The following is a 24,972-nucleotide window of genomic DNA, read 5'->3' on the forward strand; positions in this document are numbered from 1 at the left end:
GATTCTTATTTAGGTACAGTGATGGTATTTATGTGAAATTGTGCAATTTGCATTTCTTTCTTCGCGAGATTGTGCAATGAAACATACCAAGCGATTCCACATAACAGTTGAGACACATACAAATCGTTATGATACACATAAGAACAATTGTATAAATTAGGCACACAATTGTTAGATATTCTTTTTCTTATGTACAAGTGATTCAAAGGTAATATTTCTACTATTGATACAACCTTATTCATTGTGATTTGACTATAATGTTTTCTGGCTTCATGTGAATGACCGTCCGATACTCGTATTGGGTATCATATGAATTGTAGTTAGAAATTTACATTATATCTGCCGCCATGTTTATATGTTTTGTATAGGACCTCATTTGCCATGTTTATGGTATGAGAGAATAAACCGTGTTTGACTTTGACTTTGAATATAATCAACTCCCGCTTGATACCAATTATTCACCTTTCTCGACACACAACTTGTTCACAATACACAATTATTATTTATCGATTAACTTATACAGCACCATTTTTAACCACACGTTCAAAGGCGCTTTACAACGAAATAAACGGATAACTTATTACAGGAAATATCAATAACAAATAATACACCTTTAAAACATTCAATATACGATATACTTAAAATACGAATAGCAACCAAACACAATGAAATGTGATATTGAACTAGTCGTTAAAACATTAACATATATGAAATTAAAAGGACTTCCCGGGATTTAGCCATCCCCCTCGTCCGACTTCCACACCCCCCTCCACCCACCAACAACTTTGGCATACAGGACGACCAAAATGAAGTATTAAATATCGGCGTACACACCCTCGCATACTTTTTTGTATACGGTAAGGTACGACCCTACCCTCCCTTACCTCTACAATTTGAAATGAGATATGTGAAAGTAGTATTTGAGACTTCTTCGTAGCCACCACCCCCTCCTCCGACTCCCCCACCACTCTCCAACCAACCTCAACCACGACATACAACCCACTTAAACACAATACAGTTTTAAACCATACTGCATACTCTTGTGTATGTACTTAGAAATATGAATGGGGTTCGCGGGGTTTAATCACTCCTTGCCCCTCTCCAACCACCAAGATATACAGCATACAACCCACTAAACACAATGCAGTGGTGAAGGAACGGCGTAAGAACCTCCTCGCATACTCTTCTTTTGTACGAACTTTTGAAAATGAAAGGGGGTCCCGGGTTTTAGTCACCACGACCCCCATCCCCACCCTCCCCAGGCTTCCCCACCCCTCTCCAACCTCCAACAATTACGGCATACAACATTCGAACACAATAAAGTAATAAATCCGGGCGTATTAAAGAAAACGCTATATACCTCAGAGAATGGAAGGGATTTTCGGTATTTACGGAGATTTTCGGGTTTTCGGTAATTCCACCGACCGCTTTTCGATTAAACCGGAACCCCTCGGCCATTATTGAACAGATTAACTATCACGAAGCTTACCGGAGATGGCCGAGTAGTAACGATTGGATTCGGTTCTGCAACGTTTTAGCGAAAAGATCCGAATGATTCCGAGAGTAAATTGAAAACAATAATGGCGACTCCTTAGTTACGAAGTACGCCAAAGTCATTTCCATATTTTGTTTTCCCAAAATGTAGCGTTAGATGATTGCAACAAGAACTATGGCATTAAATCCTCATGGGGAAGAATAAACAAAATGTGCCCGACCTATTGAAAGATAAGTTTATTCCCCGCATAAGTTCTGCCAGTCGAAAACTTGCTGCCCGAAGAATCGAGCAAGCAAGTTTGGATGGTCTCCCTCATTCCATGCGTGAGATAAAATGCCAGTCCAATGCTCCGCTAGGTCCAATAGTTACAAAAGATTCACAGAAACCGCAATTAACTAATGAAGAAGAATCGGAGGATAAATATAATTCAGATCTTGTAAAGTCAGGAAGAGAAGTTTTGAAACCAATCACCATGAATAGTAAACCATTACTGGATGACAATGTGTTTACATTTAAGCCAAAAGTGAGCACTGCCAGTGCAAAAATTGTAGAAAATATGGGAACTGACTTTATGGCTAGGCAACAGCAGCATTTGGAAAAACAAAAGAAAATTGTAAGTACATAATTAAATTATCAAAGTTGTGTGATTTATTTGGCTGTTCATCTTGAGTCCTTGACTCATTATTTCGTGAGGACCCATTACATTAAAACACTTCCATCTACCGGCCACCATCCACAGGATGCATATTTCATTAGTAAGCTGTTAGCAAAGATATTGTTGGGTTTATATGTTAATGTACTGTGAAGGGTTTTTGTGTTTATATGTGTAACTGGGAGTCTATCGTTGAAAGAAGCCACATATGCAGTGTACGCGAAAACACGTCGGACAGTCAGACATTACCGGTAGATTTTCAAACTGTCCGTCGTATCTTCAAAGAAAGTAGGAGAGATTTGTCCGACATTTATGTTTGGGTAAAAATAATATCCAAAGTTGAAATATTCATCGCATATGAAACCTTTTGACATCTGTTATTTTAACCGGATGTTCATACTCCTATTCTGTGTAGTACGCATGTGCAACAGATGGAACTAAAATGCGGCTTCCTGGTAATTCCTGAAAAGACGTTATTTTGATGTAATTTGCCAAGTAAACCAGTATTGCCAAATTAATTAACTATGACAGCTTCTTGGATAATGAACATGTACATGTATCAACATATGTTAGTTTAATAAACAGTTTTTGTTCTAAAGCAATTAATGGTACATTTTCGACGAGACGATAATGCAGTGTTATATCTCAGTTCCACACTTCAAATTGGCTGTCATGAGAGATTCTCGGGTCAAGGTGAATGAGGTCATAGCCTTGTTATTAGTCTCTTTGGAGGTGTAAACAAGTATGTTAGGGTTAAAATATATAACTGGGGCTAAACCCGGTAGTAAGAAAAGAAAACAGCCCGATAGTGAAAAAGTAAATCCTTCCAAAGTAACAAGGCACTTCTCTGAGAAGTGGAAAATCGGTAAGCTTTGGCTACATTATGACGTCATATTTGAAAAAATATCCGGCTGATTTTGGATATTGTGTAAATCAAAAGGACACGATTGTTTCTAGATACAAAGATGGGAAAGGTCATTATGTAATACAACCATTATTTACATGTCTTCTGAAAAATGTCCTACGTAACCAGAAATTGTCCTGCGTAAACTATAAAGATGTCAGACAAAATGTCCAGCGTGTCCAAAAAGTTTTCATGTACACTGCATATGTCACACTTATAAACTGTTACGTTCAGTATACAGAACAGATAATACATTAACTATGATGATGTTTCAATTGATAAAAAGAACAGGTCATATGCACATATGCACATGTATTCCCTTGAGGATAATTTTCATCATATCGATGCAAAATATGCCTTGGCTCTATATTTTAACTCAAGACCCATGGTTTGCATACATGTATGTTATATTCTAGCAGAATTCAAAATGAATCGCTGTATAAACCACAGATATTTTTGTGTATCTCTGACTGAGATGATTGTAGTTTATAGTCTGCCATCAAAAAGTTTTAAGGCGTCAAATTTCTATCATACTTTTTTGGAAATTTGTATTCTTCTTTGGGGATAAGGATTGGTTATTGGTTAAGATATTAAGGGTAATTTTGAGACGGACCAATTTTAAATTCCTTTCGGGCATAAGGTAGCTGCTTCTCATCATATTGGTCACAGATGTCCAATGGTGAAGGCTGGTGTCTCTTACCCAAAAGGCAGTCAAGGTCAACCACAACAGGGGATTTATTCCTTTAAAATGGTAAAATGAACAACATTACTCATTTCTACCCAAGAGACAGATTAAATCACACTTCATTATCACTAGTATAGAAATGATTTAAAATTAGTTTCACTACAAAGATATGATTAGAGCTAATGTTACGCATTTAGCAATGGGAGGGTTTGTTTAATGTATTGAATATGCTGGGAAATTAATCTTACTTTACCTTTTTGGCTTACATGTACCTAAAAATCATAGGTGTTCCAGAATTTTTCATTCAAGTCAGTGTCATTCGTTAAGCCTTTCACGATTATCAAAGGTTGTGGTTTCAGGAAACTATTTCTGACCATGATTCTATACACTGATGATGTTGCTGAAATACTGATAATTTATTTAAGAAAATGCACTTATATGTATGATTTTAAAGACGTCACTTGATTATTATAATGGTTCCTGTTTACTTTTGCAGATTGAGAGAGCTGGGTTTTCCTACAATAGCAGCGGTGGTCGCCTGTCTCCACTGAGTCAGTACAAGAGATTGAAGGAGAGAGGCTTCAAGGTACTCATACTCTGTTCACTGACTAGTGCAAAAATAAATATCACATAGTTATCTCAAATGTTCAGCAGTTGAACCTTTGAGTAAGAAGTTTTTTTACCTGAACTATTCAAAGAATTAGGAGTGCTATTCTACTAACCCCAACATCTCAAAGTCTGCAAGTAAAGGCTTTTAGTAACCATCAAAAACCATACCTTCAATTGACTGGATACTTACACAAGTCTTCAAGGCCATCAGGAAATTAAGTAAGAAAACTCTTAATGATCTTCAATACAAATTATTGCCGCTGGCTGCCTAAGAGATTTCTTGGCAGTTTTTTTGAGAGATTCTCAGTCACTTTTGTTATTTGATAATCAGTTGAAAGGCAAGTACAATGTTATATTCACCTGTTTCAGTTTCGCTTAACATTGTACAAGGTAATCTACTGATATTCCTTAGTTTGTTTTTTTCTTACTTTTTTAGTTGATTATATATATATTGTTGGAAAACTTTTAACCTACCTTGAGGCTGACACCCTCAGGAAACAGAGGCTGTCTGTGAACCAAGGCTTTATTTAGTTTACTGTTATATGGAGGATTGTGATTTGGTGAGAAACATGTATGATAAATTCATAAATATGTTACGTATGACAAATACTATTATATTATAAACTTCTTATTCCACATATATTGAAATACTTCATAAATTATAATGAAACAGATGGACAATTTAGTAATCTTTCCAAGGATGATTTAATGGTTAATATCATATCATGCTGTTTAATAAAATATGTTCATTTGAATGACAAATATTAACAAAGTGGAATGAGCTGTTATATTAAAAGATAAATTGGTGGTAGATCTTTGAGAAAGTAAATCTTTGCTCATGCAGGGAAAGTAAAGATATTCTTTTCATCTTGAGAAATCAATTTTCTGATATCAGTTTTAACTCCACTTTCTACTACGGTTCTTGGGTTAGATCAATAGCTTTAACACGGAGAGGTAGCGGGATGTTACGTTTGTGATTCCTAACTACCTCCACTTCTGGGACACTAAAGTTGTGAACAACGCGTCAACGTCTTAAAAGTGCTGTAAAACTTAGAATCTGTGGAGTTATGAGGTTGTCAACAACTTGAAATGGGATTTTTATTGTACTTTAGAAGGTGAACATTAGAATTATTCTTTGGTTGAGTGTAGGACTGATGGGATGGGAGATGTTTAATGTTATATCTTTCCATAAACTTAATGTTATTTATAATGATTATTGAAGGGGTTTTATACTTTGGTTTTCAATGTGTTACTGGTATGCTTACCTTTAGAAGAAAAACAACATTTAAGCTATTGTTGACACAGTTGCATCTTATTTAATTTGTAAATCATAATGTAGAACTTTGAAATTCATAACTGCAATATTTTACTGCGATATTTTACAGAAGCAATTTCGCAATGTTTATAAAGTTCAGTATTCCTAACTTATGGTCTTCATAGGCTCACAACAGGGTTATAAGCATGTGATAATGTAAACAGTATGATCGATCAAAATAGATGAAATATTCTTATGCTACTTGATATACTTGTATCATTTTACAATATCCATTTATAAAAGTCCCATCACTATGGCTACATTATTTGTTATTATCATTTACAAAATCATCTGAGATGTATGTTGACATATCTGTGTTTAGTATGCTTGTTATTCCCTGTTTTTAATGCTCATCTTGTATTTCCAGATTGAAGAAGGGGAAAATCTTAACAACAACTCATCCGCGATAGACAGTAACGCCCTCGAGGGCCAGGTCCCTGACCGTGTCGACCCTGCAGAAGAGAACGAAATCTCTGACACAATGCCCGCCCTCCATCGCAACAAGACCACTCTCTCACAGAACCTGCAGCGCGTTCTGGATGGTAAGTATCCAGGGGAATGAACTCTGGTGTTACTTTAATGATATTTATGCCTCTTCACTTTTACAACCAATCTTACATTAGTGCTTGGCTTAAAAAAAATTGCTGCTATATAAAATCCAAAATTTGAGTTTTTTACCAGAGAGCACCTGGGCTTGATGGCTTGTGATGACCACTGTAGGATTAAGATATAATCTAGATTCTGAGCGAGACTGAATCAATTGTCCGTTTATACATAAATGCATGGTGAGTTTCAATAAGATTTACATGTAAGATTTTTCTAAAACAGGTCAATGAAAAGTTACTATTTAGACTCTTCGCTTATATTTCTCCTTGTTCAAATGCTTAAAGAGTCTGAACAAAATACACTTCTCAAGGTGTAAAACTAAAAGTATGGTAATGTTTTAATTGATTACCAATCATTTTTTCCTATTCATATATGGCAACAACTACACATGTACCTTCAAACAGTTGATATTCAATTTCACATGATATTAAAACTGTCAACTTTACGTCGTCTTTAATACGTATATTGGTGATAGTGTTGAAGGTTTTAATAGCTTTTTAAATTAAACTAGCGGAGATAGCAATGATTATGGATTTTCCATTAATGTCCTTTGAAGCTCTTATAATAAAATTAAAATTGAAGTCAGATTTTAACAGGGCCTTCACTTTATTAGCTAAGTTCATTTCATCCCAGATTTGAAAGCTATTGCAATTTGTATTGCTACATCGCAGAAAAAGAAATCCATTGATTCATGCAGACATGGAACTAAATCCATGCATTACAAAACATTACATTTCATATTCAATTATTACTAAAGTTACCTTTTGTAGAATTTATTGATGGATTAAGATTCAAATCATGTTTCTGGGGTGTTGTATTGAAAGGAGTGTATGGCAACTTGTATGTCAGGGAATGAGGCATTGTTACTGGCTCTCTCGGCTGCCTTGGTGTTCAATAATGCACAAAGCTTTCTTCATCTGTCATCGTAATGTTTGTTTTTAATTAATAGTTTCTGTTGCAATATTGCCTTTAAATACCAGGCCCGCTCTATTGTAAAATTATTAACAAAGAAATCTGTGTATGTTTATGTGGATTATACATTCATAAATTATTTTATGGACTGTTTCATTGATTGGATTTTTAGAAAATAATTTAAGCAAACAATTTGTGATTTTGTTTCTTTTCCTTTTTTTAAGCTAAATGGTAACAAATAGAAAATCAATAAAAATTATTTCGGTATAAGAATGATGTATTGTCTAATTTTGTCAAAGTGACTTAAAGTGACACTCTTATTCAAAATCAATACATACACATGTATAACAAACATAAATGTTGACCGATAAACCTTAAACTACTTACTAAATAATGCATTTATGGAAAATATCAATTACTGATAACAAGATTGTAACCTTGTCTTTAATAGCAGAAAGCGCAAAAATATCTAATGATTGGTGAATGCTAAAATATTTACCGTGGTCTACTATAGTTTCATAAGGTAGAAATACCGTGTTGTATGCTCATTTCCATCAAATTAAACTTAGTATCCTTCATAAGAACCATTGTTTTCCACATTTATTCATCTTTTGTAAATATTAAAACAATATTATAAATTGTGGTAAATCTTGTTTGGGAGTAAGAGTGCATCTTTAATTGTTATCATACAGGTGATATCTAGGAGCTGGTAAGAGTTACTGCTCTTAATTCAGCTCGAACATATTACACATAAATTTTATTTCGATGATCTGTGTCTTGGTCTATGTCCTGGATTTAATCTGTGCTACGTACCCCTCCTCTTAAAGGTCCATACGCAGGTGGAAACCCAGAGATGGTACTGAAGCGACACAAGACAAGGATCCGCACCCACCTCAAGGGGAACAAATCTGTAGGGGATTCGACCGATCTTATTGATGACCCTAAAGGTAGGTTCTAAATTAAAGAAACCAATCCTGCAATGTTTTGTCTTTCTTTGTTTCTTTTATATGGAAATTAAAAAGCGACTGTCTTTGAGAAAACAGCTTTTTACATAATACTAAACATTTCTTTGAGGCACTGATTCAGTTTTTTGTATATTCACCTTTTTAATCAGACTGGGTGTTGTTGATTTCTGTAACAGGTATTGTTCTTGTCTGCATGAAAACACGCACATTTCTTCAACATGGAAACATGATTATGTTATAATTGAAAATCTGGAGTGATTTGCACAAAATGCATGGTTTGTACACTAAGGTCAAGAGTTTGTTGTGTCACCTGGTATGTAGAGTGTAAGTGATGTTTACAGGCAGCAAGTCAACCATTCTCGAGGAGGAAGGTAGGAGTTACACCCCCTGACCCCAGTGTGACCCTCATGTGTGGTGTGCCCAACCCCCTAACTCTTGCTTTGTAATTAATTTATAAACCCATAGCCATAATCAACCGTGTGGTGTTTCATTTACACAATCATCATACATGAACCTAGTGAGTATGTTTGTTGTCATGGTCATAATGGAGTGAAACAAGACCTGGGTACTTCTTTTGCTTCTTGGCATTTCCCAGTAGTTTCCTTTGTAACATACTGGTAAAGTGGTGTTCTGGAGCCATCCTCCCGGCAGAGATATCTTTGGTTTTGGGTGTTTTCTATTGGCCAGATAGCGCTTATGAGCATACAGACATCTAGTGCTTACTTCTATCCAGGAAGCAAGAATGCTTTCATGGCTAATTTTCAGCTTGTCTAGGGATTTAAAAACAAATACCTTAGCCATTACTCAAAACACATTGTAGATAAAACTTGGTACACTTGTTGCCAAAGAAAAAAGGCAAATGTATTTCAAGACCAGTAACTATGGCTTAAATGATTCAAATTATTTTAATTATGCCCCTTGTTCAAATGAAAAAAACAAACAGCAACACAGCAACAGATGGGCGTTGGGGTTCGCTATGCAGTGCTCTTGTTTAAAATTTATTATTTTTATTTTTTTGGTCTACAATTGAGCAAATTTTATTTCTTCACAAATTGATTTTGAGTGATTGAGCCCTTCACAGCAATTTATTTGAGATTTGAATCCACAAAGAAAACAATATCATTTTGAAAACAAGGCCCTTGTAAGGAAATTGTATTGATGTAGAAGGAAAATTAATAATCAAGTATTCACTCTATTGATTTTAATATAAATTGCTTGATGATGAATGTTCTATTGAGCATTCTGCCTATCAATATGGTGATTTATGGCACTAAAGAAAGGTTCTCTGCTTGAGGTGTTCACTGTTAATTTTCAAGCGAATCTGATTTGTTAAATTATTTATAAAATTGCTTTTTTATTTCACTGTTAATAGATAAGGCTATTTACTCAGTATCTGTGTTGCTGTCAACATAACGATTTGTTTGTGCAACCACTTTTACCAAAGCTGTGACTACATGCAGATTTTTTAAACCTGAATTGTGTTTACTTAGCAAGATTGAGTGTGGAAATTCATTTTTCATCCAGCAAATATTTACAGGATTTAATTCATATCATAGTGGGTTCATGAACTTAAAGTTATTATAAAAATCAACCCTACGGGGTGGAGATGAGCTTGCCACCCCTGGATGAGAGGTTCATGTATACTCTTGAGGCATACAGGAAGTCTAATGGATTACCGCTCCTCTTCCCGAGTAAAACACGCTACCTTCCACCTAGGAAACTGTTAATGAAAATGGGGAATTGTTCGTCAACTAAGTTGGGTAGGCTGGAATGTGCTTGTGTTGACATTTGCTATTCTAATTTAATAATGTTGAGGATGCAGTGTATTTTGAATGTAACAATGTTGAGGTTGCAGTGTATTTCTTAGGTAATAATGTTGAGGGTGAAGTGTATTTCTAATGTGATAATGTTGAGGAGGCAGTGTATTTCTAATGTGATAATGTTGAGGAGGCAGTGTATTTCTTATGTAATAATGCTGAGGGTGCAGAAGTTTTTTTTATATGAAAATCATAAAATGTCTATATTATTAAATCTTCAACTGGGAGTGTGTGTTGATGTATCAGTGATACAGCATGAATTGTTTCACATATCATTGTTTTTCTAGGTTTGAAGTAATTTCTCCACAAATTATAATTGTTATATATCAATGTTTATTAAATTGTTTATGTTTGTTCCAGATGACCTTGAGAATGGCACGGCCCTGTCGCGCAGTAAAACTATGCCCTCTCTTGGAAGGCCAAAAATTACGAGGAAAATCACCAACATGAATGCTGTCAATGAGCGCCTCTCTAAGGCTAAAGATATAGCAGAAAAAGCTATAAAAGTAAGATGTCTAACATAACCTGCTCTTTTAGGGTGTTTTATTAATTGCATGTTGATGATTCCTTATTATGTTACAAAATAACTGAATGAGAATTTTTGTTAGGCCCTGTATTTTTCAAAGTCATGTTGTAGTTCTATAAAATGATGTATTTGAAATGACTTTTTCAGATGAAGAAAGTCTTCACGATCCAGGGTGGGTATTCAGCCATACGTCACAGTCTACGAAAGAGGGGCTGGGTGGAAAAGTTTTACCGCATTCCAGGCCCACAGAAAACCTCCCGAAAACGTCATCGGAAGGGGGGTGATGATGACGATGATGATGATGATGATGACGATGATGATGACGATGATGATGACGATACAGACAGTGATAGTAAGATGACTTGCCCATTTATAGTTATTTTCTTGTATTGTCGTATCTGTGAAAGTACTTTGCATTAACATATATGGGTTAATTGTATTTAAGGATTTTATGGAAGTCCTGCTGAGCAATTCTGAGTAGGAGCACTATCAGTCATTAAACATTGTGTTTGTATATTTCCCATTAGATATTCATTATGATGTTAAGCATACAGGTAAACTCTTTTATCATATAATGCACAAAATATACTCTGGTTTGCTGCATTCCATAGACTACACACAATATCTATATTATAAGTTTTATAGACCTGTAATTAGAAAATATATATATTATTTCTTCCTGTTTCTATCTATTCACATATTCATAAAACTCTTAGCGTGAACTAGGCGGTTCATTTTGTATGTTGCACAGATCAAGTGGTAAGTATATTCTTTAAGCTTTCTCTTCCATCTTTGTTCGTTTCAATAGTTTGAATTTGATTGAACAATTTGTTTTTGATATTATATATATGTTCATTATTGCCTCCAACATGCTGTTGGCTCTTTTAAGTTACATTTATTGACCACAAAAAAGGATTAGCTTAAAACATTTTTTGTTTTTTTGTATTTGACATCTATATATTTTACTTGTAAAGTTCTGTTAGCTAAATCAATGACAATGTTTGCATATAAATAAGGGAACAAACTGGCTGTACATCTATATGAATTTCTTAATTTTTTGAGGTCAACTTTATAATAATACTTTATAACAGTCAGCAGTTCTGTGTAAATATTTGCCTACAGCTTATTGGTGTAGCCACGTATGTGTACTGCTTAATACTTCAAACAAGCATAATTATTTAATTAGATTATGATGGTATATTCACGGTTTTATATAGTTTATGACTTTGCAGATTTAGATTCCCATAACATATTTATTGGGAGTAAAATTAATCAAGTTTTGTTTAATAAAATGTTTATGCCTCAAGATGTTCATGTCTTAAGCAATAAGAAAACTGGTCAAGATTTGGGAAAGCTTGTTTTAAATGACAATGTTTGAATTGATAGATGGACCTGGACATTTAGTCAGCATAGAAATTATAATTAGATTGTGAAAAAGATATCTGAATCCTCAAGTACCGGTACTACATGTCATTTTAGCTACCATCTGCTTTGCAATGACTGGTATACATGCAATTATGCAACCCATATACAAGCCACATCACGCTATTTAGGGCCTTCAGACATAAATTTGCTTTTATTATTTTATTAGGTATTTGAATAATATGACATTTTAGGAAGTACTACACAAAAAATCATGATGATATCAGGTATATTAAGTAAGATACATGTTTACAAGTGAGACCCGCATGTATTGTGCATTACTAAATTTGACACACGCACATGTGAAAACATGAGTAAACTTATGATCAGAAATTATTGAGAAATAATGTACCATTGTGCTTTAAAAGAAAGAAGTTTGGAAGAAATTTATATAATAGAAACTCATTATTTTTTGCCTTTTTTATTAATGATTATTTAATTTGTGAAATTATGTTCTCATAGCACCAAATTGCACAATGCGGCTCATATGCAAATATCATTGGAAAAATTGTAAGATGAATGTGTAAACAGTCACAAATAAATTCATCTAAAGATTGCTTAAATTTGATTCTTGCAATACACCTAGCAAACTCAGTGAGATCAACAAGATTCCTTTGAATAAAAGCACTCGTTTTTGAAACAGCGTGGAATTTATTTTCATTTGTGAACAGAGTGACATGAAGCCTCTATAAACCCTACCATATATAATGTATATGTACAGGTTTTGCTATACATTTTTAGATGACCAGCCGAAGGTTCTACCCTGGGAGGAGGAGGACGGCATATACGGCATCATGGTAAACAAAACACAAGAACTGATTCAATACCAGTATGAAACTCCAACAATCACTTCATCATAATGTTTTCTGGTTTATAAGCTTTAGTAACATAATTTTTCTCAGGGTTGTTTTGTATGCAAAAAAGCTGCTTGTCATAAGAAGATGAATTTTATAAAAAGCATTTGATAACTTAAAGAAGAAGACTTTTGGTTATGATTCCATTGCTTTGATGTATGTTGCAAGAACCACAAATCATTATAGTATTTAGTTTATAAAACCCCACATATATGTTTCAGTCTCGTATAGTTCGCAATGTGAATCCTACGTTTATCTGGGTGCTAAAGCGTGATGTGATAGACTACCGGTTCCTCACCAAGGAGCAGATGGTGAACCACTACTGCAAGGCTGGTTCATTCACCACCAAGGTACGTTTACATCATACCACAATGTATAATAGTTCGGCCACTCACCATCTCTGCTTTCTTATGTAATACTGTTCTAAATGTGTAAATACTTATTCTAGGTTTGGCACAATAAATCTACAAGAATTATAAACACAAAATATAAAAAATAAGCAGTTTTATATTTGAACAATTTTTATTTAATGTTTGAAATCAAATGATTTCTTACCTGCTCCAAATCATTAATGGCAATGAAAATTTTAGAATGTTATTAAATCAGTTAAACAACTTAATCAATTAAATTATCTTTGTTCAAAGTTGTTGCTCCAATAAAGTGGAACAGAGATATATCTCCCTTTATAGTATTTGTTTAAAATCAAACCTGGGTTAATCAGAGTTGTTCGTTGCAGGTTGGACTGTGTGTGAACATGCGTCAGGTGCCATGGTTTGACGAGTCGGACCCGGATGAGTTCTACCCGCGATGTTACCGCCTCTCACACGAGGAAGAGAAGAATGCATTTATAGGTAAACAAGCAAAACGGGGAAGGCATTGTCTCAAGTTACAAAGGGTGTTATATTAAACAATTCCTACCAGAGGGCTATAGGACCGTTAACTCACTGACAAGTCAATTTGTCAACAATACCTTTAAATGATAATTAGCATTAATAAAGATATATAATATAAAAGAATGAAAGCAAAGAGAATATTCTTAATTAAATGGTTATCTTTAAAAAGGTCCGTGGCTTATAAGGAATATAAGATTTTTGCCATAATTAAAATCTTCTGTTTTTCTAATCAAATAGAAAAGTTAAATATGGGTATTGATAATCTTTATTTCAGATGATTACAGATTATCCACATGTGTCAACGTTCTAAAAATAGTAACAAACATGTACATGGAGGGTGGGGCATGCAGCCAGGAGGGTCCCCCGTCTGAGAAGAAAGAGGAACCGGAGATTGAGCCAAGCCTGTACGAATGTAAGAACCCAGAGTGTACGCGGTCACGGCCAAACTCGACCTCGGAAAACCTGTGTGTGCATGCCCAGCAGAAGAAAAGAGAGGAGGAGGAGAAAAAGCGGGAAAAAGAGCTAATTGCTTCAGGTGGGTAATTACCCCCCTTTGGGTGAAACAGAGTACCTCTCTTTCCGCCTCAGATTTTCATTTTGTAAAAAAAACAAGCTGATTTTGAGCAGATGATTTTATTTCTATTGAGAGAGATTTAGAACTAGATATAGAGTATTGTTCATTTTGATAGATTTAGATGTTTGTGTATTAGATAAGTTCCTGTGTGTTGAAAAGAAACTGTTATTATAAATGCTAGAATGTGTGACAAGACAATTTAGTGGAACCAGCCTGGTTGCTGTTATCTGTATTTTGAAAACACTGTATGAGTATGCTCACATTAAAACTGTGTGGCTGAAAATCATGCTTTTAACTGTCATGACCATTTTTTTAACTGTTAATAAACCTATGACTGGTGATTATAAAGATGAAGGGAAAGTGGAAGATCCAGCCGAGGTTGGTGAGGATGGCGGTAAGTGTAGATCACGTGGGGAATGCTCATCTAGTTATGCATGGCAGTTGTTACACACTTGCTGGCACAGGGCATATATCATGTGTTAATGAAGACAAGTGCTATGAAAACTATGAACAACTAAGTATACTTTATGTGATAATTAAAACACAGAAGATCACTGAGAAATATTTCATAAAAAAGGTCCAGGAATTTAGGCGAGGACTTGCTACAGGAATGTTTTTGTTTGAAAAAAACAACATGTCTTTATTGTATTAGTAATGAACCTCAAACCAGCAAGTTGTGTTCCTTTATCTTCTATGGCATGGCTTATGTAGGTGTTTGAAATGAAGTGATTGTCTTATAATTTCCCATGTATGCACACTGTGGCCTGATCTCGTCAAAGAGTGAACTCTCTCTGTCTCTTTTTACTTGTTTCATGGTTTGGAATTTTGCACATCTGAGACATCTGTCAAGAAAAGAAGATCTATCATTTTTCTTATTTATATCTGTTTGTTCTTATTTTTTACTTATTTTTTTGTATTTTTTGTTGGGAATTATCATGATACTTTTATTCTGTTCACTTAATTTCTTTTAGTTTTCAGATGTATGCTTCTTTATCTAAACAGAGTAATCTTATTTGTTCAGGAACATAAACATTTTTAGCTCATCTCTTTTTTAAAGTCTATTTTGATAGCCTTGTTGTTGTCAGCATGGTGTAAAAACAACCTTTAATCTTGACCATAACCCCAAAACTGATCAAAATATTTAAATGAAACTTGGTATGCAGGTTACTGGAAACAATTTTATGCATGTTTAGCATAGCACGTAACTTTGGCTTTCATAATTGGCCAGTTATGTACCTTTTTGATTTGTTTTTATAAAGACAAGCGTTTGGTGTTCACTCCATGGCGCTCTTGTAATCATTAAACAACAGCCTTATTTGTTACTTTGTATTTATATTCAGACTTATCGATTATGAATAGAGGTGTTATTTAAAAGATAGAATTAACATATTTATGTAGGTAGATTAACATGTATTAATGGATCTTTGTACCTTAATACAGGACATTTAATTCAAACAAGTTCTGATATCAAGAGAATTACAAATATAAACATTGACATTTTTAAATACAGACTTTTCTGTGTTTTTGAATATTGTCTTTTGGTGCTGAAAGAATTAGCAGTGTTAAAATATCCCAACTTGGTTCTCTTACGTAGAAAATATTTAATTTTTCTTTGAAGATAAACAAAATATCTAGAATAGAACAGCCTGTTTTTATAGTAGGATTTTCAGTGATTGTTAATCTAACATATCAGTACAGAATTTTAGAAAATATACTTTTTAAGGCATTTGTATTATTTTCATCATCTTTTGCAAGCCTATATATATTATGGTACAGTTTTTATAAAACATCTCATAATACGATCATAATACTAATATTTCACACATAGAATATCACAGTAAACATTTTTATATACATGCACTAATAGAGATATCCTGTATTCACAGTGATTCGTTCCCTGGACTCAAGCCGAAAACCCAAATCTAACAAGCCGAAGCAAGTGATTGTTCCCATGAAGTGCCTAGACCGTGCCATGGTCCAGTGTGAGAAATACATCACCTTTCGAAACCATGACGACATTGACCGCCCAGTCGAGGTACACACAATCTCATTCCTCAACATTCTTACCTAGTAACTAGGCAAAAAACCTTATCTCTAAAGATCTGAACTGAATGTGAATGTTAATGTTTGTAATGTCCCAACATAATCTGATGTTGATGCACACTTGATGTGTTTTTTTTAGCTTGACTATTCGAAGAATAGGTGGGCTATACTACTCGCCCCGGCGATCTTTACACAGATTATGCCCAATGATTGACTATGGAACTTAGGTTAAAGTTTTAGGGCAGGTTGAGATATTTATAAATAACTTCTATACCCTTTGTTTAATTGACTTAATACTTCACACAGTTGTTCAGGACCATCACACAATGAGGTTACATAATACCATATTATCCTTAATACAAGTTATGGCCCCTGATTGACTTAGGTTAAAGTTTTAGGGCAGGTTAAAGTTTTAGGACAAGTTGGGATTTTCACTTAAAACTCCAATACCATTCATTCAATTGACTTAATACTTCACAAAGTTGTTCAGAGCCATCCCATAATGAAGTTAGATAACTCCATATTATCTTGTTTACAAATTGTGGCCCCTGATTGACTATGGAACTTAGGTGAAAGTTTTAGGGCAGGTTGGGATATTTATTAATTACTTCTATACCCTTCATTCAATTGACTTAATACTTTACACAATTGTTCAGGACCATTACCCAATGAGGTTACATAACTCCATATCCTTAATACAAGTTATGGCCCCCGACTGACTTAGGTTAAAGTTTTAGGCAAGTAAAAGTTAAGGGCAAGTTGGGATTTTAATAAAAAAAACTTCTATACCGTTCATTCAATGCACTTAATAAAATTCAAAATTACGACCATCTTACAACAAGAAACATAACTCCATTTTAACCCTAAATACAAATTATGGCCCTTGAATTTTATTATTTTATTTCTTTTGAAAAGCATATTTGTATATTCTTAACCACATTTTCATAATGGGAAATCAAGTTATTTGAATGACTTGCGTCATTGTTCGGGCTGGCTGGTGGGAGCGCAGCATCAGCATCAAAGTAACTAGTTTTAGCTAGGTTTGACATAAAGAGACCAAACTTGTAATATTACATCGTTATTGTATTCACTTCTAAGTCAAAGCGGCGAAGTCGAGCGCGCTGTCTTACGAGGACTCTTAAGCACTGTTATTTCTGTGTAACAAAATAGTGCGTGTGTGTTTTCAGCATGACGCCATGTCCGCTGCCCAGTGGGATGAGCTCATTGCCTGGTACTACCAGCTTGCACAGTATGTACTGGTCTTAATAAAACTGTTGTCTTATGTCAGGGAAACTCTTACATTCATGTTTCAACCGGGTTAAATATTGGAGATCTTACTTCACTAAACCGTACTCAGTTTCAATAGTTCTTGTTCACACCAATTCTTGGTGTGTTCATTATCATTGCTGCCTAATATATCTTACTTACTAATTAGAAAAATTAGATTACAGAATAATGATATATATCATTTGTTTATTGTCTTGATTGAAAATTCCAACATGACAAAGCTTCTTAGTCAGGCCACGCAGTGTGTCCGTTTTTTCAATCCGGATCAAAACAAATGATTGATATTTCTTCTTGCATAATTTGTGTGAAGTTGAAAAAAAACCACAATGATTTTTATTTCTCTAGGCTACTTTGTTAGCTGATGTTCTAATTGCATTGGTGTTTTATTTCAATGCCTATGTCAAAAGTTTCTTCCCGAAACAGCAGTGTTGTAAGATGAGTTATTTTGTTTCATGTTGATTATTTTATGTATTCTCATTTAGTTTTCATAAACTTTATTAAAGAAAATAAGTAAGAAGTTGCACATTGATGCCGCTGTCTAATCTTGCATTGCCAAACATAATATTATAGCATGGCCCAGTACACTGGAAATACCTGTCCTGTGTGCATGAAATAAGTGTGCCTCAATTCCAAATTCAGATTAAGTGATAAACAGCACAAAGGTTTTCCTTAAACTACAAGCAGAGGTTCTTTCCAAAAAACTTATTTGAGGTTGATTGTATTAAAAATGTTGTGAAAGTATATTCATGCTCTAAGCCTATATAATTACTGTGAAACATGACTAAACAATACTTGCATGTTTTCTGGCAGTGAGAAGGGGATCATCCCTAATGTTCCGATGAACATCCTTGGCCAGGTGGAGAATATTCTAAACCGTGTGAAGGCCATCTGGCCGCAGTATGAGCTGGATGGATTGAAGAACGTCTGGATTGTGAAACCCGGGGCAAAGTCACGAGGCAGAGGTACGCCAGTAACAGGGATCAGGGGTGTCAGTTTGTGGCTGATACGCCAGTAACAGGGATCAGGGGTGTCAGTTTGTGGCTGATACGCCAGTAACAGGGATCAGGGGTGTCAGTTTGTGGCTGATACGCCAGTAACAGGGATCAGGGGTGTCAGTTTGTGGCTGATACGCCAGTAACAGGGATCAGGGGTGTCAGTTTGTGGCTGATACGCCAGTAACAGGGATCAGGGGTGTCAGTTTGTGGCTGATACGCCAGTAACAGGGATCAGGGGTGTCAGTTTGTGGCTGATGCCAGTAACAGGGATCAGGGGTGTCAGTTTGTGGCTGATACGCCAGTAACAGGGATCAGGGTGTCAGTTTGTGGCTGATACGCCAGTAACAGGGATCAGTTTGTGGCTGATAACAGTAACAGGGATCAAGGGTGTCAGTTTGTGGCTGATATTCCAGTAACAGGGATCAGGTGTGTCAGTTTGTGCTGATATATATATGAGTAACAGGGATCAGGGTGTCAGTTTGTGGCAAATACATTTTCTTATATGATTTAACATCTTGTTGACTTAAAACATTGTATTTTGATTCAGAACAAATATTGATTGCTGTATATAACTTCTTTATAAATTGAACATTCTATTTTTAGGACATCTTTCTTTTGAATTTACAAGTAAGGACTGTAATGAATTTTCCAGATTACTTTTGTATTTTAACCTGAATTTAGCTTCAACTATGACTGTATAACTTTGCAGGTATCACATGCTACAATCGTCTGGAAGATATGCTGAAACTAGTCAACAGTCAGGTTGTCCGCAAAGACAATAAATATGTCGTTCAGAAGTACATGGGTAAGTTAAATACTTGTCTAGCTTCAATTAAACTTCGATTAAAAATACTTATGAAAATTACAATTTTTAAGAAAAATCAGCTTTTGAAACATAAATGGATCTTCAGTGATGTCTGCAACATGGTAAAACATAGAAATGTTTTGAAAATGTGACAAATGTGGGTTGTCCAGAAAGTTCAATCACAAGGAGGCTTTAAACAACCTGACACATTATATGTTGGTTTCAAAAGTTGGGTGAGATCAGATGTCAAAACTTTCCTCTGATTTACAAAATCAGACTATTTGTCACCATTTTACAGTTTGTTGGATCTTGAATTTTTGCCATAGCTACAACAAAATGTATGGAGCACTTTGAATTACAGACTATTTCGGAGCAAGTGCTGTGTTTCAATTCCTACTTGCATTATTTCTGAAATGCTTTGTAAGCATAAAATGTAGTCTATCTGCAAAGCCATACAAAAATTTTACCTGCAATCGGCAACAGTATACATGAATAAATTAAAATTGTTTGTAGGATGTGACTTGTGTTGTTCCGAAAATGACGCCAAAGACGTCACATGGAGCAGTCTGACGCGAAAATGCACTAGTATTGTTAGAAAACAAGACCTTGATAAAGAAATAGTTAAAATGTAAGATGAAAAGCTAAGGCTAATAAAATATCTTGTGAACTCTTGTAGATTTTGTACTATAGGTGCATAATTATACAAGTGTGCACTTGAATGTTGTTTATGAGATATCTGATGATCTAGGCAACTCTCAGTCAATTTCAATACAATTTTTATGCATTTCATAAGTGTTCAAATAAATATCTTGCATAGATCATTAACACAAATATTCATTTTTCACAAAGAAAACGACTAGAATGAAAGCAATTAAGAAAATATGCAATTTTATGTCATCTGACGTCAAATATTAGATCAAAGGGCTCCGTACAATGGTTTATGGTTGTAGTTCAAGATACATGTATGTCATTTTGTTAACTACATCAGAGTATAATAAAATTATTTGAATATTTTTATATTTAGTAGCTTAGTCTTTCTTACCATTATAGCAAAAATAATTTAAAATAATGACATACAGGACAATATGACTTTGGTGTGTGAGCTGTGAGGACAACCCCTTATAGGGGTAGAAGAATGAATACTTTAAAAAACAACAACTTTTTTTTGGAGGATATTCTTCAAACAATCTAATACAATACATATATTTTCCGTTTACAGAGCGCCCTCTGCTGGTTCACAACTGCAAATTTGACATCCGGCAGTGGTTCCTGGTTACTGACTGGAACCCCCTCACCATTTACTTCTACATGGACAGCTACCTTAGGTAATGAAGTTAGATTAAGGCGTAATTTTTTCTTAACAGTCTTAAGCAGCGAATCTAAATATAAGCGAGATAAAGTTACCAAACTATGTTTTGGACATTTACTGCTGAATTGTACATTTTAATAAAATAATTGAAAGGTAATCTAGCTACTGATCTCTGATAGTAAATGAAAGACTAGAATTGTATTTTCTGCAACATACTGGATTTATGAGGCACTGGAATTGCTATTGTGCATTCAAAGATGCAACAACTAACTGATGAATAAATGAAGCACACTTGTGCTCCTGGAATCTGCATTTCTCCCACCTCAGATAAGTAGATCCAATAATTTAACCATGCCAGATATTCTTATCTTGCCCACGGGCGAAGATAAAATGCCCGTATGGAACTCCTTTTTTTAATGGTCACAACATTGTAATTACCTCCCATGTTGAAGACTGTCGTCAGTAGCATCAAGGAAATCTTGTCTTATGGTAATATTTAGAACACTAATTAGTTATTTCTCGCTTCAAATGTCACCATAAAACAGTTTTCAAGCACCATTCAAGAAATAATGCTTCATTCTCCTTAGAACTATTTAAAAAGACCGATTTGACTATTATCATTAACTGGATCATTGCGCGCATATCCATGACAACCACGTGCTATCACATATCCATACGCAATTATTTTCACTAAGCACAAAAGAGTTTTAGCAAAAAATGTATTTTTACTTAATTTTGTTTAACTGAGGTGGGAGAAAAAGCATCTACCATAGCCGCTCGTGTAAGATAGGTTCATCCCGACCCTCGCGCAGGGTGTTTTGCGGAAACGAGGTTTACCTACGCTCGGGTCGGAATAAACCTATCTTACACTCTCGGCCATGGAAGATACTTATAATCTTATTCAGTCATGTAAACCTTTAGCTTTATTTCCATCGCAGGTTCTGTTCGCAGCAATATACATTGGACAGTTTTGATGAGGCGATTCACCTGTCAAACAACGCTATACAGAAACACTACAAGAACGGCCCTCGCTCCAAGGAACTGCCTAATGATAACATGTGGACACATGATGACTTCATAAATTTTGCAAAGTAATCACTTCTTTTCTTTTAAATTTGTTTAAAATATTAAAGAGAAATTGCACAATATAATTTATATATTGATCTTCTATTGTGCTAAAACTGCTGGTTTAATCGTTTCATTAGGCACCTTTCTTCCGACCAGAGTTTTCCTGGATTTGATTTCAGCAGTATATTTTCTCAACCTGAGACATGTATTGATCAGGAAGAACTGTATTGTCAACATATAAAATGAAATATTATATACAGAGCGATATGTAGACCCAATCCTGCAAGTCAACCTCTATATTCTACATGTATAACAGGAATCAGGGCCAGGCTAATGTATGGGATGATGTGATCTACCCCGGTATGAAGAAGGCCATCATCTGTGCTCTACTGTCCACCCAGGACCATGTGGAGTATAGAAAGGTATGGGCATACATACTCATATTTTATTTTAAATCCCTGAGCAGGATGCTTTGTCAAATTACCTGAGGTGTAGATATTCCAGGCAAACATCTGTCTCACCTGACCATGTCAATATCCCAGCAGACTGTCACACAAATCCATCAAAATCTTACTGGTCTGGGAACTTCTACTATCTTATCAGTAATTAATCAGAACCGGTAATATAGAATTTCAACCATTAGTTAAAAAAGACACCTTCCCACATAAAGGTTATAAATCTACCATCATTTTGTATCTGTGGTCAGACACATCTATTGTCTCTACAGCTGTATCACTGAGCACAATCTGTACCTCAATGCTATCTGGCTATCTGTTACAGTCATCCTTCGAGCTGTACGGTGCTGACTTCATGTTAACAGAGGACTACAAGCCCTGGCTTATAGAGATCAACTCGAGTCCATCCATGGAGAGCAGCACAGAGATCACCTCCCGCCTCTGTTCCAGTGTGCTGGAGGATACTCTAAAAGGTTTGTGCATGTACTCAAGAGTGTTTTTGTAGGGTTGAAAGCAATATTTTCTTCTGCTTGAATTTAAAAGAGTTCAGCACAAGTTAGAGGGCTTTTCGAGATAGAAGAGTGCTCTGAGTGTCCAAATATGCTGATTTTATTGCAATATATAGCTAGTTTTTGCTATGGATTATAATTTTGCTTATGAGTTTTCATATAATATTGTACATGTATATCTCCATCAGAATCATTTGTATGTATCTGCATCTAATAATGAAATTGCAAGGAAACAATGAAAGAATAGAATAATTTGTATTAGTAAGGTCTGTGATCTTACCTTTAATTTTAAACACTAATACTGTTGTTTGTTGTCTGTTTCAGTTGTGCTGGACAGAAAGTGGGACCGTAACTGTGATATTGGGAGGTTTGAGCTGGCATACAAGCAACCCGTGGTTACCGTCCCGCCCTACATAGGCATCACAATGTGTGCCGAGGGCAACATGATCAAGAAACCCAGCTGGATGAACGTACGAAAGAGTGTTGACACAGAGGCTTTATTCTCACCCAGAAAAGAAAAACAAGTTATATTCAATGATAAACTTCAAAATAATGTTCCAGAGTCTGTTGGAAAAAATGGTGGTAATTCAAGAAGGCCGCAAAGTGAAAGTGCTCAAGAGCAGACTTCTGGAAGCTCTAAAAAAAACAATGTCACATCTGCTCCAGTGAAAAAGTCTTCCAGTCGAGAGACAGGCAACGACCTTACTGGGAACCTTCGTGTGAAAAAATCTCACACCACCCAGAGGTCTTCAAAAATAGTGAACAACATTTCAACTGGCCAAAGTAACAGTAACACCAGTATTATTGACAAATTACCTAATGATAATGCTAGTGTACAAAGTCACAACCAGTCTGCGAGTGTACATAGTCGGAACCAGTCTGAGCAGAGCAGAACTGACATGGAAAGTGAGGAGAAAAAGTCTGACAAAGGTGCTATCAGTTCCTCCCCCTCCTCACCCCAGCTTGCACCAAAGATGTCCATATTTGGATCAGGTTCTGTTCCTGCCAGTAGCTATGTTTCCAATTTGGCTGCCAAGAAAATTGTTTCCAAAACTTCAGTGTCTGCCAACTACACGATTCCTCTCAACGATAGCAAGGATCGTCCTGCCCTTACTGTCAACAATGTAGAGACTACTGATCTCCGCACCCTGAAGGCCCAAGCTAAAGGTAATGTTCCCCCACAAATGGCCCTAAATCACAGTAGCACCCAAACGCAGGAAATTCTTAGCGAGTATTACAATATTGATGCCTTTCCCAACCAGCCTCGGCGACCAAAGCGGCGTCAGCTCGGAGTTCTTAGGCAAAACCAGAACTCTGCCCAGAAAAGTTCCAGCCGGGCGAGGAAGCCTGAAGTGACCATCAAGTTTCCCCGTGTGCCCTATGCTAGCATCAATGTGACCTTTGACCCTGGTGAGGAGAAGTGCCCTAAGTTCCGCTACTTTAACCTGACCCGGTCCACAGAAGACCTGTACCGGCCTGGCTCCGGGTCCGTTAGCTCTACCTTCCCTATAGAAAATTGCTAGTGTAGGAAACCTGAACATGTGTGTGCGTGTGTGTGTGCTTTGTAGAATTTGTTTACTCAAAATAATATTATTTGCCTGCAGCATTATATTTGTGTCACAAGGATAAACCTCTCACCAGGGTTGAACGGGTTATGCTGATTGTTACATTTACATGAGACATTTCTTTTGTTTATACCCCATTTGTTACCATTTTATTTATATCTCCTATTTATTTGTTAAGTTTTAAATTGCATGTGTACTAGCTATTTTGTTGTTAGTTTACTAAATGCATTTAATACCTTAATTTAGCATTTACAAGAACTGGTAATGTTTATTATGTTATGTTACCAACTTTTCCTTCATTTATAATGGTTGTTCCTGTTCTGATTGTTTAATTCTGTTTTTATCGATGCAGAAATGTTTCTTGCATTTGATGTAAACCGGGGTAATTTCTATTTCCACAGATTTTATTTCTTGCATTTTTATTCTCTTTTGCTGTTTCTTTTTGGAAATTGGGCAACTATACTCAAGGAAACCTCTCCTGTATCACAACTGTGTGTCACAACCAGCATTGTTAATTATTAGTATTTTTCTTATGACAATATTATTATATACAGGTATTACCCAGAAGAATTATTGTTTTCATATAGCATACAAGGAGCTGTTTTCTGCATTGTTATTTTCTTCTTTTGATTATAAACAAAGAGCATTGGAGTGCAAGTTTTTATATGGGAGACCTCAGCAAAGTATTGCTTTATTTGCAATTATTT

At 35.4% G+C, this 24,972-nt stretch overlaps 1 protein-coding gene across 12 annotated transcripts in view; it reads left to right on the forward strand.

The window, feature by feature from the left end:
• Positions 1-1,569: 1,569 nt before the first annotated feature.
• The window catches only part of LOC128217143 (uncharacterized), a 32,964-nt gene continuing 9,561 nt past the window's right edge, over positions 1,570-24,972 (forward strand). For 8 of the 12 annotated variants that reach the window (XR_008258193.1, XR_008258194.1, XM_052924061.1 and 5 more), the window contains exons 1-23: positions 1,570-2,108; positions 4,233-4,322; positions 6,028-6,202; positions 8,006-8,125; positions 8,485-8,514; positions 10,321-10,466; positions 10,634-10,838; positions 11,014-11,040; positions 12,650-12,705; positions 12,984-13,112; positions 13,499-13,613; positions 13,930-14,190; positions 14,579-14,623; positions 16,116-16,264; positions 17,460-17,521; positions 18,370-18,521; positions 19,264-19,359; positions 20,579-20,684; positions 21,607-21,759; positions 22,053-22,158; positions 22,517-22,664; positions 23,025-23,867; positions 24,618-24,647. Coding sequence is in view for 10 of the 12 variants with exons in the window: in XM_052924061.1 (XP_052780021.1) it covers positions 1,686-2,108; positions 4,233-4,322; positions 6,028-6,202; positions 8,006-8,125; positions 8,485-8,514; positions 10,321-10,466; positions 10,634-10,838; positions 11,014-11,040; positions 12,650-12,705; positions 12,984-13,112; positions 13,499-13,613; positions 13,930-14,190; positions 14,579-14,623; positions 16,116-16,264; positions 17,460-17,521; positions 18,370-18,521; positions 19,264-19,359; positions 20,579-20,684; positions 21,607-21,759; positions 22,053-22,158; positions 22,517-22,664; positions 23,025-23,867; positions 24,618-24,647 (3,667 nt within the window). In the remaining 2 variants the exon portion in view is untranslated. Of the gene's footprint in view, positions 2,109-4,232; positions 4,323-6,027; positions 6,203-8,005; positions 8,126-8,484; positions 8,515-10,320; positions 10,467-10,633; positions 10,839-11,013; positions 11,041-12,649; positions 12,706-12,983; positions 13,113-13,498; positions 13,614-13,929; positions 14,191-14,578; positions 14,624-16,115; positions 16,265-17,459; positions 17,522-18,369; positions 18,522-19,263; positions 19,360-20,578; positions 20,685-21,606; positions 21,760-22,052; positions 22,159-22,516; positions 22,665-23,024; positions 24,502-24,617; positions 24,648-24,972 lie in introns of those variants that run through there. The other 4 variants (XM_052924056.1, XM_052924058.1, XM_052924064.1 and 1 more) reach the window with 2 other exon arrangements.

This window comes from Mya arenaria, chromosome 14 (assembly GCF_026914265.1).
Source record: "Mya arenaria isolate MELC-2E11 chromosome 14, ASM2691426v1".
In the NCBI taxonomy this organism is placed as follows: Eukaryota; Metazoa; Mollusca; class Bivalvia; order Myida; family Myidae; genus Mya; species Mya arenaria.